The sequence below is a fragment of the Mustelus asterias genome, chromosome 5 (genome assembly GCF_964213995.1).
Source record: "Mustelus asterias chromosome 5, sMusAst1.hap1.1, whole genome shotgun sequence".
NCBI lineage: Eukaryota > Metazoa > Chordata > Chondrichthyes > Carcharhiniformes > Triakidae > Mustelus > Mustelus asterias.
The window spans coordinates 131,490,705-131,509,590 of NC_135805.1; the positions used below are offsets into that span (position 1 = coordinate 131,490,705).

The 18,886-nt window shown below is 45.6% G+C and overlaps 1 protein-coding gene across 1 annotated transcript in view; it reads left to right on the top strand.

Moving 5' to 3' along the window:
* Positions 1-18,886, top strand: part of adgrb3 (adhesion G protein-coupled receptor B3) — an 840,122-nt gene that overhangs the window by 408,398 nt on the left and 412,838 nt on the right. The window contains exons 10-13 of the mRNA XM_078213595.1: positions 734-742; positions 3,726-3,920; positions 6,937-7,005; positions 9,653-9,761. Coding sequence (XP_078069721.1) covers positions 734-742; positions 3,726-3,920; positions 6,937-7,005; positions 9,653-9,761 — 382 coding nt within the window. The remainder of the gene's footprint in view (positions 1-733; positions 743-3,725; positions 3,921-6,936; positions 7,006-9,652; positions 9,762-18,886) is intronic.

Here is an 18,886-nt window from a genome sequence, read left to right on the forward strand (position 1 = left end):
GAATTCTCTGCCCAAAAGGCTTCTGAATTTGGGGGTCAATTGAAAATTTCAAAATCGAGATTGCTAGATTTCTGTTGGCCAAAGGTCACAAAGTCAAGGCGAGTCGATGGAGTTACGACACAGATCAGCCATTGCCTGATTGAATGGTGAGATAGGCTTGAGGAGTTGAATGGCCTCTCCCTGTTCCGGTTTTCATATGTTCCCTTATTCCTAAATCCATTAATAGCTGAATGTCATCAGTGTAATCCCTGCAGTTATTCCCAGTTTGAGAAGATAACGGATTGTGGGAAATTCCCAGCAAATATCATGATGCTGGAGGATTTGATTTGATTTATTATTATCACATGCATGGGATACAGTGAAAAATATTGTTTCTTACACGCTATACAGACAAAGCATACCATTCATAAAGTACATGGGGAGAAGGAAAAGAGAGGATACAGAATGTAGTGTTATAGCTAGGGTGTAGAAAAAGATCAACTTAATATATGGTAGGTCCATTCAAAAGTCTGATGGTAGCAGGGAAGAAGCAGTTCTTGAGTCAGTTGGCATGTGATCTCAGACTTTTGTATCTTTTTCCCGACGGAGGAAGGTGGAAGAGAGAATGTCTAGTGTGCGTGGTGTCCTTGATTATGCTCACTGCTTTTCCGAGGCAACGGGATGTGTAGACAGACTCAATGGATGGGAGGTTTGTTTGTGTGACGGATTGAGCTACGTTCACAACCCTTCGTAGTTTCTTGCAGTTTTGGTCAGAGCAGGAGCCATACCAAGCTGTGATATATCCGGAAAGGATGCTTTCCATGGTGCATTTGTAAATATTGGTGAGTGTCACAGCAGACATGCCGAATTTTCTTAGCCTCCTGAGAACATAGAGGCATTAGTGGGCTTTCTTAACTGTAGCGTAATGCAGAGGGACCAGGACAGGTTGTTGGTGATCTGGACATCTCAAAACCTGAAGCTCTCGAACCATTTCCACTTCATCATCAATTGATGTATGAAAGAGGTGAACACAACATGAAAGAGGTAGTGTTGGGCAAGCTAATGGGGCTAAAGATATACAAGTCTCCTGGCCCTGATGGAATGCATCCCAGAGTATTAAAAGAGATGGCGGGAGAAATAACAAATGCACTAGTGGTAATTTACCAAAATTTGCTGGACTCTGGGGTGCTTCCCGCAGATTGGAAAACAGCAGGAGGTAGATAAAAGGCTCTAGGCCGGTTAGCTTAACTTCTGTAGTAGGAAAATGCTTGAATCTATCATCAAAGAAGAAATAGCGAGACATCTGGATATAAATTGTCCCATTGGTAAGACGCAGCATGGGTTCATGAAGGGAAGGTCATGTTTGACTAATTTGGTGGAATTCTTTGAGAACATTACATGTGCAGTGGACAATGGGGAAACTGTGGATGGGGTGTATCTGGATTTTCAGAAGGCATTTGACAAGGTGCCGCACCAAAGACTGCTACATAAGATAAAGGTGCACGATGTTACGGGTAATGTATTAGCATGGATTGATTAACTAACAGAAAGCAAAGAGTGGGGGTAAATGGGTGTTTTCTGATTGGCGATCAGTGACTAGTGGTGTGCCTCAGGGATCAGTGTTGGGACCGCAATTGCTTACGATTTACATAGATGATTTGGAGTTGGGGACCAAGTGTAGTGTGTCAAAATTTGCAGATGACACTAAGATGAGTGGCAGAGCAAAGTGTGCAGAGGACGCTGAAAGACTGCAAAGGGATATAGATAGTGTAAGTGAGTGGATGAGGGTCTGGCAGATGGAGTACAATGTTGGTAAATGTGAGGTCATCCATTTTGGTAGGAATAACAGCAAAATGGACTATTATTTAAATGGTAAAAAATTGCAGCATGCTGCTGTGCAGAGGGACCTGGGTGTCCTTGTGCAAGAATCACAAGGAGTTGGTTTGCAGATGCAGCAGGTAATTAAGAAGGCAAATGGAATTTTGTCCTTCATTGCTAGAGGGATGGAGTTTAAAAACAGCGAGGTTATGTTACAGCTGTATAAGGTGCTGGTGAGGCCACACCTGGAGTACTGTGTACAGTTTTGGTCTCCTTACTTGAGAAAGGATATACTGGCACTGCAGGGGGTGCAGAGGAAATTCACTAGGTTGATTCCGGAGTTGAGAGGGTTGGCTTATGAGGAGAGACTGAGTAGACTGGGGCTATACACATTGGAATTCAGCAGAATGAGGGGAGATCTTGTAGAAACATATAAGATTATGAAGGGAATAGATAAGATGGAAGCAGGGAAGTTGTTTCCACTGGCGGGTGAAACTAGAACTAGGGGGCATAGCCTCAAAATAAGGGGAAGCAGATTTAGGACTGAGTTGAGGAGGAACTTCTTCACACAAAGGGTTGTGAATCTGTGGATTTCCCTGCCCAGTGAAGCAGTTGAGGCTACCTCATTGAATGTTTTTAAGGCAAGGATAGATAATTTTTGAACAGTAAAGGAATTAAGGGTTATGGTGAGCGGGCGAGTAAGTGGAGCTGAGTCCACGAAAAGATCAGCCATGAGCTTGTTGAATGGTGGAGCAGGCTTGAGGGGCACAGTAAGGAGTCTCACGACACCTGGATTTTAACCTGGTGCTGTGAGACTTCTTACTCTTCCCAGCATTTATTGGCCATCCCTAATTGCATATGAGAAGATGGTGGTGAGCTACCTTCTTGAACTGCTACATCCATGTGGCATAGGTACAGCTACAATGCTGTTAGGTACTGAGTTCCAGGATGTTGACCCAGTGACAGTGAAGAAACGGCAATATATTTCCAAGTCAGGATGGTGAGAGAAAGTGAAAATGGCCAAGATCTTCAAGTTTCTTGGTGTCCAAATTAAAGAATGATCAGACAAGTTACTCGCCTGCATTATCGAAAAGAACGTAAATTCGGCATGTCTGCTGCGACTCTCACCAATTTTTACAGATGCACCATAAAAAGTATGCTTTCCGAATATATCACAACTTGCTATGGTTGCTGCTCTGACCAAGACCGCAAGAAACTGCAAAAGATTGTAAGCGTAGCCCAGTCCTTCACACAAACCAGCCTCCCATCCATTGACTCCGTCTACACTTCTCACTGCCTCGGTAAAGCAGCCAGCATAATCAAGGACGCCACACACCCTGGACATAGTCTCTTCCACCTTTTTCTGTCGGGAGAGAGATACAAAAGTCTAAGGACACATGCCAAGCAACTCAAGAACAGCTTATTCTCTGCTGCCAATAGACTTTTGAATGAACATACCTTGTATTAAGTTGATCTTTCTCTACACCCTAGCTGTAAATGTAACACTACATTCTGCACCCTCTCCTTTCATTCTCTATGTACCGTGTGCTTTGTCTGTACAACACGCAAGAAACAATATTTTTCACTGTATACTAATGCATGTGACAATAATAAATCAAATCAAATCAAAAATCCATCTGTGCATGGGCATCAAGTTAGATTAGGACTGAGTTCTAATTTCGTAACATTTCGTAACACCAGTGATACTGGTGTTCACTGAATTTAAATATCTAAATGGATCAAAAATGAATCATGGTCACAGGGAAATAGTGTGGAGGAGTGACCAGCAAAGAGTCAGTAACTTCAGGAGGCATCATTAGGGCACAGAAGGAGGCCATTCAGCCCATCACGTTCCAGTGAGGAGAAAAGAGAAACAAATTGCTGTGGGTTATTCCTGCTATTGCATTTCATGTATGTGTTTTATTTAGGTAAAGGAGCATCTTGCGAAGGGACAAAGGACACTGGCAGGTGAAGGCATGTCTCAAGTAACAAAAACCCTCTTGGATTTAACACAGAGAAAAAATTTCTATGGTGGGGATCTACTGGCCTGTGTTGAAATTCTTCGAAATGTTACTGATACATTCAAAAGAGCAAGTTATGTCCCTTCATCCGACGATGTACAGGTAATATCTCGGACCTCTTAACATCAACATTATTTTGGAAATGTAACAAAGAACAGTACAGCACAGGAACAGGTCCTTCGGCCCACCAAGCCTGTGCCAATCACGTTGTCCTATCTAGACCAACTGCTTATATCCCTCTATTCCCCGCCTGTTCATGTGTCCATCCAGATAAGTCTTAAATGTCGCTAACGTAACTGTCTCAACCACCTCACTTGGCAGTGCATTCCAAGCCCCCACCGCCCTATGTGTAAAAAACTTCCCCGCACATCTCTACTGAATCTTTCCCCCCTTACCTTGAACTTGTGCCCCCTTATAATTGTCATTTCTGCGCTGGGAAAAAGCTTCCAACTGTTCACTTATCTATGCCCCTCATAATTTTATAAACTTCTATCAGGCCACCCCTCAGCCTTTGTCTTTCCAGGGAGAACAATCCCAGTTTATTTAATCTCTCCTCATAGCTAATTCCTTCATACCAGGTAACATCCTGATATACCTTTGCTGTACTCTCTCCAAAGCCTCCACGTCCTTCTGGTAGTGTGGTGACCAGAATTGGACACAGTATTCCAAATGTGACCTCACCAACGTTTTATACAACTGTAACATAATTTGCCAACTTATATACTCGATGCCCCGGCCGATGAAGGCAAGCATGCCGTATGCTTTCTTCATCACCTTATTCACCTGTGCTGCCACTTTTAAGGATCTGTGGACCTGTACTTCCAGATCTCTCTGTGTGTCTATACTCCTGATGGTTCTGCCATTTATTTTATAGCTCCAACCTGAATTGGATCCACCAAAATGCATCACCTTGCATTTGTCCAGATTAAATTCCATCTGCCATTTCTCCGCCCAATCCTGCTGTATTCTCTGACAATCTTCATCACCATCCACAACTCCAACAATCTTAGTATCATCCACGAACTTGCTAATCAGACCAGCTACATTTTCTTCCAAGTCATTTATATATATTACAAACAACAGAGGTCTCGGCACTGATCCCTGCGGAACACCACTAGTTACAAACCTCCATTCAGAAAAACACCCTTCCACCGCAACCCTTTGTCTTGTATGACCATGCCAGTTCGGAATCCCGTGTGATTTAACCTTTTGCACCAGCCTGTCAATAGAGACCTTGTCAAATGCTTTACTAATGTCCATGTAGACAACATCCATGGTCCTTCCCTCGTCAATCATTTTTGTCACCTCCTCAAAAAACTCAATCAAATTAGTGAGACATGACCTCCCTCTTACAAAACCATGCTGTGTGTCCTAATAAGACCATTCAGTTCCAAATGTGTATAGGTCCTATCCCTAAGAATCTTCTCCAACAATTTTACTGTCACTGACGTCAAGCTCACTGCCCTCTAATTACCTGGGTTATCCTTGCTACATTTCTTAAATAACAGGACAACATTGGCTATCCTCCAGTCCTCTGAGACCTCATCTGTGGCCAACGATGAAACAAAGATTTCTGTTAAAGGCCCAGCAATTTCCTCTTTTGTCTCCCTCAATAATCTGGAACGGATACCATCTGGCCCAGGGGATTTGTCTACCTCAATGCTTAATTTACCATTGTAAATACAGGAAGGAATGTCTGATTTCACAAGCTGGGAGGTAACCTGATTGAGTGAATGCCCCATTCACAGGGTTGCCAACCCTGCCAAGGTTAACCTGGAATTGTGAGGGATTAATAAAACAGAATAATCTCCATGACAGCACAGACATCAACCTGAGTGAACTATCATGGGGGCATTAATAACATTTTTTTCCATTTTATTTTGAATAATTTTGTTTCTTAGTTATTAAAATATTGGGCACAGGGAAAAATGGTTGTGTGGCTGAAAACCAAGCGTTTTCCAATCAGCTAACTATTAGTGTAGAGAGCCAGTGCACCAGGAGAATTGACAGGACCAATGGTGCGAGTGTGGGTGGTGCTGAAACATACATAGAAAATAGAAGCAACAGTAGGCCATTCGGCCCTTCGAGCCTGCTCTGCCATTCATTATGATCATGGTTGATCATCCGATTCAATACCCTGTTCCCGCCTTCCGCTATGGCATGGTGGCACAATGGTTAGCATTACTGCCCCACAGCGGCAGGGACCCAGGTTCAATTCCAGCCTCAGGTCAATGTCTGTGTGGAGTTTCTACTTTCTCCCCGTGTCTGCGTGGGTTTCCTCCGGGTGCCCTGGTTTCCTCCCACAGTCCAAAGATGTGTGGGTTAGATTGATTGACTGTGCTAAATTGACCCTAATGTCAGGGGGATTAGCAAGGTAAGTGAAGATTATGGGAATAGGGTCTGGGTGGTATTGTGGTCAATACAGACTCGATGGGCCAAATGGCCTCCTTCTGTACTGTAGAGATTCTGCGATATCTTAGAATCTTAGAAACCCTACAGCACAGAAAGAGGCCATTCGGCCCATCGAGTCTGCACCGACCACAATCCCACTCAGGCCCTACCTCCATATCCCTACATATTTTACCCACTAACCTACGCATCTCAGAACACTAAGGGGCAATTTTAGCATGGCCAATCAACCTAACCCGCACATCTTTGGACTGTGGGAGGAAACCGGAGCACCCGGAGGAAACCCACACAGACACGAGGAGAATGTGCAAACTTCACACAGACAGTGACCCAAGCCAGGAATCGAACCCAGGTCCCTGGAGCTGTGAAGCAGCAGTGCTAACCACTGTGCTACCGTGCCGCCCCGGCTCCTATTTTCCTATGTTTCACATGTCAACATTCTTACACCTTATCAGAGTGTAAATTGAAGTGCAATGCACTTTGTAACTGTGGAATTACTCTAGCGATTTTCCTTTAAACTCAAGCTTTTGCAATTTATCATTGAAAACTGGAACTCAGGCTCTGGTGAAGTATTTGAGCGGTGAATTATGAACAATTGCATTTGACTTTTTTAAGACCTGTTTAATGGTCAAAGTAACCACATTTTTTTTGTTTTGAACGTATGCGCTAACTTCCAAAGATTTAACTGAGTTATACCATTTCTTCCCAGAACTTCTTTCAAATCATCAGCAACCTTCTCGAAGAGGAAAACAGCGAGAAGTGGGCAGATGCACAACAGGTACAACTTTAACCTTGCATTTATATAGCACCTCTAGTGATCGGATGCTTCTCAAGCACTTAACTGGAGAAGTGAGAAAAGGATCGCTAGATGTGAAGGGTGGTTTTGAAGATGGGACTCGGGGTGGATGTGGTGAACCATAGATGGTTACCACTATGGGTACTGAACCATAGATGGTTATCACTATGGGTACTTGTACATATGTTACTCTTGTTACTGTTGGGGTTAGGGTTGGGGTGTTCCACCTGTTAGCATTGTTCTGTGGTACACTCCGTTTGGCTCCGCCTTCTTACAGGAGTATAAAGGTCACTGCTACTTCCTAGTAGCCCTTAGTCTGGGATAGTATTGTTAAGCAGTATGCTCTATTCTTGTTGTGAATGAAAGCCTTTATTCCCGGGTACGTCCCAGCCTCCTGAGTGAATTAATCCCGCATCAGTGGGTACACCAGGAAATCTGTCACTGAAGCTAGAGGGGAGCTAGGGATACACACATTTTGCACAAAGCTGTGAAACGACTGTGCAGAGGAATAGTGACTTGGGTGCAAGAGTTGAAATGCTGAGTGGTCTGTTCAAGCCAAGGGTTTTGAACATGGTTTCAATGGTGGGGAAGTCTCTGCCAGTGCCGCATTTCTCCAGCTTCTTTTCAACACTCAACAACTGCCAGAAGTAGCACAAAGTTGACAACGGCGTGAGCTTTACAAAGGGGAATTTGGTGAGATTTGGGTGTAATGTCGTAACTATGTTAGGGGTTGTGGGTCTTAAACAAAAAGAAAGAGACAGGGTCTGCACACGTAGATTCAAGCTAGAGCAACAGATTTATTGTATTGTTACCTGTAGAGTCATAGAGACAGAAGGGAGAATTTTCCCATCCCTTCCGCTATGGGAATCGTATTGGACCATACAAAGGTCCATTGATCTCGGGCGAGATTTTCTTGTTTTGGCATGAGTGCAGCTGGAAAATCCTGCCCATGGGGTCTGAAAGCAATACAGCATAGAAACAGGTTCCTCTGTCCAACTAGTTCGTGCGACCTGGTGCCCTCCAAGCTAGTCCCAATTGCCCGCATTTGGCCCAGATCGCTCTAATCCTTTCCCACCCATTTAATTATCCAAATGCTTTTTAAATGTTGCTATTGAACCTGCCTCAACCATTTTCTCTGGCAGCTCATTCCGTATACGCACCACCCTCAGTTGCCCCTCAGGTCCCTTTTAAATCTTTCCCCTCTCACTTTAAACCTGTGCCCTCTCATTTTCAATTCTTCCTCCCTGCAAAAAAGACTATGTGCATGCATCTTATCTATGCCACTGATGATTTTATGCACCTATGTTCCAAGGAATAAAGTCCGAACGTCATCAGTCTCTCCCCGTCCTGACTTGGAAATCTATCTCCGTTCCTTCACTGTCACTGGATCAAAATCCTGGAACTCCCTTCCTAACAGCACTGTGGGTGTATCTACACCTCAGGGAATGCTTCAAGAAGGCAGCTCACCACCACCTTCTCAAGTGCAATTAGGGATGTGCAATAAGTACTGGCCTTGTCAGCGACACCCATTTCCAGTGAAAGAATAAAAAAAGGCAACTAAACGAAAAAAGTTAACTCCACCTGAAAATCAACATTTTGTATTATCATGCAGTCTTACTGTGCAGAAGGAGGCCATTTGGCCCATCGAACCTGCGCCGGCAACAATCCCAACCAGGCCCTATGTCCGTCACCCCACATATTTATCCTCCTAGTCCCCCTGACATTAAGGGGCATATTATCATGGCCAATCAACCTAACCTGCACATCTTTGGAGGTGCATTGACTGTAGATTGTAGACCGGATTGGCTGTACAATTCTTAGGAAGTGGGAAGGAAAGATAACAGCAGTATAGACATTGTGCTGGGACTGCAGAAGCCGCTGGGCAGTGAGATTGTCCTGGATGACCACCTGTGGGAAATATCAATCTTCCAAGTCCATCCAGCTCAGCATCATTGTCCTCGATACTCAGACCGCCCCCCCCACCACCACTCCCCATGTCCGAATCTACCACTCTCCCCAATACCTGACCCCTATTCCCCTGATATCTGACCCCCACTCGCTCGACATCTGACTCCCACTCCACTGATGTCCAACCCCCCACCACCACGTCCATCCCTGCCCAAGATGTCCAATCCCCTCCCCCACCCCACATCCCATTCACTGCCGCCTCATAGCGCCAGGGAGTCGGGTTCGATTCCTGGCTTGGATGACTGTCTGTGTGGAGTTTGCACATTCTCCCCGTGTCTGCGTGGGTTTCCTCCGGGTGCTCCAGTTTCCTCCCACAAAGATGTGCGGTCTAGATGGATTGGCCATGCTAATTTGTCCTTTAGTATCAGGGGGATTAGCAGGGTAAATACGTGGAGTTACACGGGTAGGGCCTGGGTGGGATTATGGTCGGTGCAGACTTGATGAGCCGAATGGCCTCCTTCTACACTGTAGGGATTCTACGATTGTATGAAATCACCTCACGTCCCTACTTGCTACTAATGCCGACTGTTTGCCAAACAAAAAATGTGGACTTTGTACAAAATGATGTCCGTTGCTGTTGCATGCAGTCATTGTGTAAATTGTGAATGCAATACTTAAAAAGTGAGTAAAAGTGGCATTTTTATTTCCTTTTTTTGCACAGGTCCACCCTGGGTCAGTGGAGTTGATGCAAATCATTGAAGATTTCATACACGTCGTGGGCATGGGAATGATGGACTTTCACAACTCCTACTTAATGACTGGAAACCTAGGTGAGTGAGATGCAGATTACCATTGTGTCTGCAGTTTGGTGGATGGTTAGCCTCTCTGTTTAGCCATGTTTTTACACAAATGGAGCTGAGCTTTACCAACATCCATATGCCATTATCAAATAATCACCTCACTGAAGCATTCTTTGGGATTTAAGCGAATTGTGTTCATCCTTCAGGGTCCCTTTGAAGATTTAAAGAAAATTAATGGATGCTGGTCCCTCGCTGACCCTGTTTAGTTTTTTAGACTTTCTTTGTCCCTGCCATTCCTTAGTATTTATAAAATAGCAGGACACGCAGTTGGAAAATTATATCCTTTCCAAGTTTTGGATCAAGAGGTTATATTGTGTGTAGAGACTAGAGTAGCCGGGACATTGCCCCGTCGAGGTTAATTTGATTTGATTTATTATTGTCACATGTATTGGTATACAGTGAAAAGTATTGTTTCTTGCACACTATACAGACAAAGCATACCATTCATAGAGTACGTAGAGCAGAAGGAAAAGAGAGGATGCAGAATGTAGTGGTACAATCATGGCTAGGGTGTAGAGAAAGGTCAACTTAATATAAGGTAGGTCCATCCAAAAGTCTGATGCTAGCAGGAAGGAAGCTGTTCTTGAATCAGTTGGTATGCGATCTCAGATATCCAGTGTCCGTTGGGTCCTTGATTATGCAGGTTCCTTTTCCGAGGTGGCAGGAAGTGTAGATGGAGTCAATGGATGGGAGGATGATTTGCATGATGGACTGGGCTATGTTCACAAACATTTGTAGTTTCTTGCGGTCTTGGTCAGAGCAGGAGCCATACCAAACTCTGATACATCCAGAAAGGATGCTTTCTTTGATGCATCTGTAAAAATTGGTGCAAGTCGTAGCGGACATGTGTCAGCATGGAGGGACCAGGACAGGTTGTTGGTGATCTGGACACCTAGAAACTTGAAGCTCTCGACCATTTCCATTTCGTCTTCATTGATGTAGATAAGGACATGTCCTCCACAATGCTTCCTGAAGTCGATGACTAGCTCCTTCATTTTACTGACATTGAGGGTGAGATTACTGTCGTTGCACCAGTTCACCAGATTCTCTGGGTGGATTTTGCGGCTGCGCTCACCCAAGGCCGGAAATTCCTGCCTGAGGTCAATGGGACCTTTGCTATAGTCCTGTCCCATCCACTACGATTCCTGTGGCAGGCGGGATGGGAAAATTCCGCCATCTATCTTTCCCGTACTTTGTCTCATAATGGTTTGAGATCCCAACCCACTTTGGTGGTATTATCAGCAAACTTGAAAATGGAGTTGGAGGAGAATTTGGCCACACAGTCATAGGTGTGTAAGGAGTACAAAAAGAGGCTAAGGTCACAGCCTTGCAAGGCACCGGTGTTGAGGATAATCGTGGAGAAGCTATCATTGCCTATCCTTACTGATTTGTGGTTTGTGGGTTAAGAGGGAGGAGCCGAGCCCAGGCCACAGTGCCCCCCTCTGCGGCTGGATTTAAGGGGAGATTTCACAATGATCTTGAAAATCATGAGGGCTAAGTAAATAGAAGGTTTCCACTGGGAGGTTACCAGAGGACACGGGTTTTAAATAATTGGCAAATGGACCAGAGATGAGATGAGGAGACCTTTTGTTGGGCCTCGCAAACTGGAAAGATCTGGAACTTATATTTTTATTTGTTCGTGGGATGCGGGCATCCCTGGTGTGTCCAGCATTTATTGCCCGTCCCTAGTTGCCCTCGAGAAGGTGAACTCCGTTATTGAGCCGCTGAAGTCCAGGTGGTGTAGGTACACCCACAGTGCTGATAGAGAGAAAGTTCCAGGATTTTGGAAGGTCCAGGTCAGGATGGTGAGTGACTTGGAGAATGCATTCCTGAAAAGGAAACATTTGGAAGGGAATTGGATATATATTTAAAAAGGAAGCCATCTGAGTGGGAATAATTGCATTGGTCTTTCAAAGAGCTAGCACAAACACAATGGGGCGATTGGTCTCATGTTATGCTGTATGATTCTATGATGCTATGATTCTAAGAATGGCTAATTCAGCTACAGAGTAGAGCCATTTTTCCAAGATTTTCTGCTTTGATGTTGACAAACACTTCCTACTGCAGTTGAGATACTTGAGGGATACACTTTGATGGGTCAAATGGCCTCTTCTCGTTGCTGCAGTTCACTCCAATGGATATTTTTTGTCCATTTCCTGCATTAACTGACCTCCCGGCTCTCCGAACTGAGATAGCCAGTTTGAGCTGCACTGTGCATGGGCATTTCCATAGTGCAAATGGGTCAGGGGAGATGGTGGCATAGTGGTAATATCACGAGACTGATGACCTAAGGCGAATGCTCTGGGGTTGTGGGTTCAAATCCCACCATAGTAGCTGATCGAATTTGATTAATAAATCTGGAATTGAAATAATGATGATCATGGCAACTATCATCAGTTATTGTAAAGACTCATCTTCCTTTTGAGAATGAAATTTGTTGTCCTTTCCTGGCCTGGCCTACATGTTTTTTTCATCAGTGTTACAAGTAGGCTTACGTTAACACTGCAATTAAGTTACGGTGAAAAATCCTCTAATCGCCACACTCTAGCACCTGTTCAGGTACACTGAGGGAGAATTTAGCATGGCCAATGCACCTAACCAGCACGATTTTCGGACTGTCAGAGGAAATCCCCGCAGAACAGAGAGAACATGCAGATTCCGCGTAGACAGTGACCTAAGCCGGGAATCGAACCTCAGTCCCTGACGCTGAGAGGAAGCAGTGCTAACCACCGTGCTACCTTGCCACCCAAACAGTCCAAGTGACATCATTGTCAGGATTGGAGCTCCGAAACTCTCATAAATGATATTCTTTCTATTCAAGATTTGACATTTTGGGAATGAACAGGTGACTGTGGGTCGGTCGGGGTGGGGGGGGGGGGGGGCAACAGAGCAGAGGTGTAAAGATGGATACATTTTCTGAGCACACCTTCGGCAGAGGGTGGGGGTGGTGGTGGTGAAAGGGGGGGGGGGGGGGAGGAAGGGGGTGGGTTTGAGTGAGTGCATAGCCCACCACCTTCCTGCCCATCCCCTACCCAGTCCCTATAATGCAGAGGGGGGAATGGGGTAAGGTTGCCAGCATCTGGCATATAGATGTCTTTAACTTTCCAATTAATTGTCAGTTCAGGACCCAGGCCTGCCTCCACTATCATAATCCACTGGGCGGTGAAAGGCAATGAGATGACCAAAAGGGCCCAGAAGGAAAAAACAGTAAAAAAGGGAAAGAATACTGGTCCAAACTGTTCTTTCTTTGGGGGGGGATACTACTACTGGGGGGCTGCACTGTGTGCATTGGGTGCATTTCCCCTCCATTCTACCTCTCTGCCAGAGCTCCAAAATCCCACCCCTCCCCCTTCACCCTCCCCCTCCCTTGAGTGCCTGACCTCTCCCCGCCCGAGAAACCCCAGACTCACATTGCCCGACCTCCGTGACACTCCTTCATGGGCCAACTTGCAGTCTCAGCGCTGCCCCCAACTCTCCTCTGGTTCTGCGGAGACCCCGAGAGCTGTTGGCCAGTCTGACTGATTGGCTGGCCTCTCTCGAGGGTGAGGGGCCAAGTCCCAGTCTCAGGTCGCCGAGGCCACCCTCGTGTTACTGCTGCGCTACGGCCTTCCTCGAAGTCGGTTGATTTCTGACCGACCCTTGTTCTTGCTGATGGCAGGGGGTGAGCAATAGACCTCCCTCCCACCCACCCCGCACCCACCCACTACCACCTTCTGTGTGAAGTTCAGGCCCTGGAGTTCTGTCTATGGGGCCTAGGTGTGTTTCAGTGGAATGTTTCTTCACCCACTAAAACAATAAAGCCTTTAGTGGAGTGGACCACAGGTGGAAAAGGTAAACTCAATGAATCGAATAGTATTTTCCCATTTCATGCCTCCTTATGTTGGGTACATGTTCTGTTGCATTAGCCCATCTTCTCCCATTATCATTGCCAGTGTAATTAAACACACAGATTTGCTTCTTATTGAAGCTATAGATTCAAATAATGTAACTAATTGCTTCCTGGATGACTTAACTTAGTGGTGAGAGCAGAGGCCAGTGCACTCCAAAGCAAAGTGCAGGTAGATTAGCTGTAAATGTACACTGTTATTGTCACATAAAATCCCTTTATGCCCGACAGCCCAGATATGAGGCCAATGTTGTTAAACCAGGCCTGTTTTCAATTATTAGCAATGGTGTACAGTTGAGAAGCAATTCATTCTCAGGCAACTGAACCGACCTAGCAAGATTCAGAATAAAAGTCCTGCTGCGAAGCTTAAAGAGACAACATCACATTTCACAACAACAACTTGCATTTATACAGTGCCCTCAGCTCAGTCAAATATCCCAAGGTGATCCCGAGAGCTATTGCCAAGCAAAATTGACACTGAACTACTTTGGGAGATAATGAGGACAGGTGACTAAATTGACTTGATTAAAGGTGTAGCATCTTAAAGAGAGATATAGAGAGAGAGAGATCTGAGAGAAAAGAGAGAGAGTTTAGGGAGGGAATTCCTAAGCTTAGGGCTTTGACAGATCAAGGCATGGTCACCAGTGGTGGAACCATTAAAATGGGAGATGTGCAAGAGGTCGGAATTAGAGGAGAAAAGCTATCATGGAGTGTTGGAGTGCTGGAGGAGGCTACATCGATATGAAGGAGTGTTACCATGGAGGAATAACAACCTTTAGCTGAATGTCCAGTTACTTTGCGTCATGACATCATCTCTTTTCGCTCATCCCTCCTGAATCAATGTGAAATTCTGCTGCATGGTCAGGCTGCTGCTCCTTTGTCTATAACCAGGGACCATAGGTACCACTCAAAGGGTTCTCGAGCTAATTCCCTGGTAATATAAAGCTGGAAGGCTGCTCAGACATGAGGCAAACATGTCCACCATGGACCTTTATCGCTCAGGTGCTCTGAGATGGTTGCTGATTGCTTCGTGGTGGCTTGCAGGCTCCCCATGCTCCATGGTAACCTGTAGGTCCCCCATGCTCTATGAATATAATTTCCTGCTCCCAATTGGCGGTCCCCTAACTCAGTTGCACTGTTGTGGGTGTCCACTTCCATCGGGAACCCTTGTAACTCGTATGCCCCACTTTCCACCTTTTCCAATGATAAAGCCAGTTGTCGTGCTTGTTTACTGTCTAGCTGGACCTCCGCCAGCAGTCAATTTTGGATAGTCACATTATTTATCCCGCATACCAACTGGCCTCGTGACATCTCATTTAGCGTTAACCCGAATTCGCAAGCTTCTTCTCACACAGAGCTCAGACATACACTCCTGAGAATCTATATTGAGTGCCAGAGCAACCAGTGAACAAGGGAAGAAAGTGGTGGGGGGAGGGTGGGGTGGGGGAGGGGGGGGGGGGCTGCGTACGGCAAAAGAACAGAAACATTCACTTATTCTAACCTTTATTTTACCTTTGCTTTGTTAATGGGTTGAATGAAGCAGGAGCATTCCTCTGAGAGCCGCAATGAAAGATTGGGCGAACCCTTTCATTCACACCTGACAATCCTGCCCCAAGTTAAAACTAGCGTCACTGTGAAGTGGAAAACAAGCTTGTGAACAAATAATGAAAGAACTTGCATTTCTATTTTGCCTTTCACAAGCTCAGGATGTTCCTAAGTCTATTACTACCAAAGAAGTATGGTCACTGTTGTAAAGTAGGAAATGTGGCAGCCAATTTGCACTCAGGAAGCTCCCACAAACAGCACTGTAATAATGAGTGGATCGTCTATTTTAACTGATGTTGATTGAGGGATAAACATTCACCAGGGCATTGGGGAATAACTCCCCTGGTCTCCCTCAGAATGAAAGCAAAAATGTAACTGTGTTGATTAGTAAGTTTGCGGACGACACAAAGGTTGGTGGATTTGCGGATAGCGATGAGGACCATCAGAGGATACAGCAGGATATAGATCGGTTGGAGACTTGGGCGGAGAGATGGCAGATGGAGTTTAATCCGGACAAATGTGAGGTAATGCATTTTGGAAGGTCTAATACAGATAGGGAATATACAGTAAATGGCAGAACCTTAAGAGTATTGATAGGCAAAGGGATCTGGGTGCACAGGTACACAGGTCACTGAAAGTGGCAATGCAGGTGGAGAAAGTAGTCAAGAAGGCATACGGCATGCTTGCCTTCAGCGGCCGGGGTATTGAGTTTAAAAATTGGCAAGTCATGTTGCAGCTTTATAGAACCTTAGTTAGGCCGCACTTGGAATATAGTGTTCAATTCTGGTTGCCACACTACCAGAAGGATGTGGAGGCTTTGGAGAGGGTATAGAAAAGATTTACCAGGATGTTGCCTGGTATGGAGGGCATTAGCTATGAGGAGAGGTTGGAGAAACTTGGTTTGTTCTCACTGGAGCGACAGAAGTTGAGGGGAGATCTGATAGAAGTCTACAAGATTATGAGAGGCATGGACAGAGTGGATAGTCAGAAGCTTTTTCCCAGGGCGGAAGAGTCAATTACTAGGGGGGCACAGGTTTAAGGTGCGAGGGGCAAGGTTTAAAGGAGATGTACGAGGCAGATTTTTTTACACAGAGAATAGTGGGTGCCTGGAACTCGTTGCCGGGGGGAGGTAGTGGAAGCGGATACGGTAGTGACTTTTAAGGGGCGTCTTGACAAATACATGAATAGGGTGAGAATAGAAGGATATGGTCCCCGGAAGGGTAGGGGGTTTTAGTTAAGTCGGGCAGCATGGTCGGTGTAGGCTTGGAGGGGCGAAGGGCCTGTTCCTGTGCTGTAATTTTATTTGATGCCTTGGGATCCTTAGAGGGGAGGTGAGGCCTAGTTTTAATGGCCAGAATTTTACAGCCATCAGAGGACAGGGTAGCGGACATAGAGGCATGGAACTGGGCACCTTGGCAGTGGTGCGAATTTGTGGCGATTTAAGGGTCTCCCCATTCCGCCACTTTTCCAGAAGGCCTGCCTCAAGCAAATTAACTTTAAAGTTTATTTATTAGTGTCACAAGTAGTGGACAGGGCAAGCCCAAATCCATCTCCTTGCTTGCTCTGAAAACCCAATTCAAATTGAATCCAAATCATTGTCCCCACAAAAGAGACAAACAAGATCCAAGCTGACAAGAATAAGACATTGCACTTGATCTTGGGCTTAATCTGATCTTGATCTTAGCCAAAAGTTTAGGTTAAGTTTACTTATTAGTATCACAAGTAGGCTTACATTAACACTGCACTGAAGGTAATGTGAAAATACCCGAGTTGCCACACTCTGGCGCCTGTTCGGGTACACTGAGGGAGAATTTAGCATGGCCAATCCACCTAACCAGCACGACTTTCAGACTGTGGGAGGAAACCAGAGCACCCGGAGGAAACCCATGCAGACATGGGCAGAATGTGCAGACTGCACACAGACAGTGACCCAAGTGGGGAATTGAACCTGGGTCCCTGGCACTGTGAGGCAGCAGTGCTACTCACTGTGCCGCCCTAGCCTGGCTGTGGTTAAAAAGGTTGTGGGGTGAATGAGCCAAGCAAAGGCAGGCTAAGCACCAACTTTTAGTGTAGGAGTGGGCGCATGGGAACTCTAACCTGACTCCTGTTAGCCAAATTCCCTTTATTTATTACCTTAGGATATATACCACTGTGTGGTTGTGGTCCCTACATATGCAAATCACAGTCAAAAGCTCCATTCTTAAAGTTTCAAATCCAATGCAGAGTGGACGAGCAAGCCCTTCCTTGCTCTAAAAACCAAATACAAATTGAATCCAAATTATTGTCTCCACAAAAGAGACAAACACGATTCGGCACGGTAGCACAGTGGTTAGTACTGCTGCTTCACAGCTCCAGGGACCTGGGTTCAAATCCCGGCTCGGGTCACTGTCTGTGTGGAGTTTGCACATTCTCCCTGTGTCTGCGTGGGTTTCCTCCGGGTGCTCCGGTTTCCTCCCACAGTCCAAAGATGTGCTGGCTAGGTTGATTGGCCATGCTAAATTGCCCCTTAGTATCCCGGGATGCATAGGTTAGAGGGATTAGTAGGTAAATATGTAGGGATATGGGGCTAGGGCCTGGGTGAAATTGTGGTCGGTGCAGACCTGATGGGCTGAATGGCCTCTTTCTGCACTGTAGGATTCTATGACTCTATGATTCAAGCTGACAAGATAAGGCATTGTGCCTGATCTTGGGCTTAATCGGACGCTTGATCTTAGCCAAATGTTTAAGTTAAGTTTATTTATTAGTATCAAAGTGGGCTTACATTAATACTGCAATGAAGTTTAGTGTGAAAATCCCCTAGTCGCCACACTCTGGTGGCTGTTCTCCCTCTTGAGGGAGAATTTAGCATGGCCAATGTACCTAACCAGCACGTCCTTCGGACTGTGGGAGCAAACCAGAGCACCCAGAGGAAACCCACACGGACACGTAGAGAAGGTGCAGACTCTGCACAGACAGTGACCCAAGGCGACAATCGAATCCAGGTCCCTGGTGCTGTGAGGTAGCAGTGCTAACCACTGTGCCAAGGCCGGGAAATAAGCTAGATGAGAGCAGTGCAAGAATATGCCTGTTGGCACAGGTGGGCATACTCCTGAGTAGGTCTTGATGTACATAACGTAACTCTTTTCAGTCTTTCTATGTGGCTTAATGGTACTGCATCAGGTGTTCAGGAACCAGAGAGTGGAAAGGTTGGCTCAAACGACAGGTTGATTAGTAGCTCAGGGGTCTGGGGAGTAGTGATTTTTTTTCTTGTTCATTGATAAGCTACTTTGAGACCCAGGGACTGATGGGTTATCTTAAGCTAAGTAGGTCACAGGGAAAACTCGGCGAGTCGCAGAAAGTCATTCTCAAAAGGAAAGTGGGTTGACGAGAATGCTGAGACATTATTCTCTCGCTGCAGTGTTCCAGCTAAGTACAGCCTCCCACTAAGAATACTGAATTGATTCGAAGGCCTCAATCTAATGACGCTCCACCTAACATAAACCTTTACAACCTGGAGCAGAGTCAATAAATCGATTAGCGAGCCACAGACAATGGCACCGCTTTGCAAGTAAGACCTTTAAATTTTCCAGTTGCCTACACTGCTGGATCCACCTGGAATAGGCACCCATTCACCCACTCCTTGACATTGAGCATGTCAGAGATGAAAGTGCAAAGCAAGTGTTGG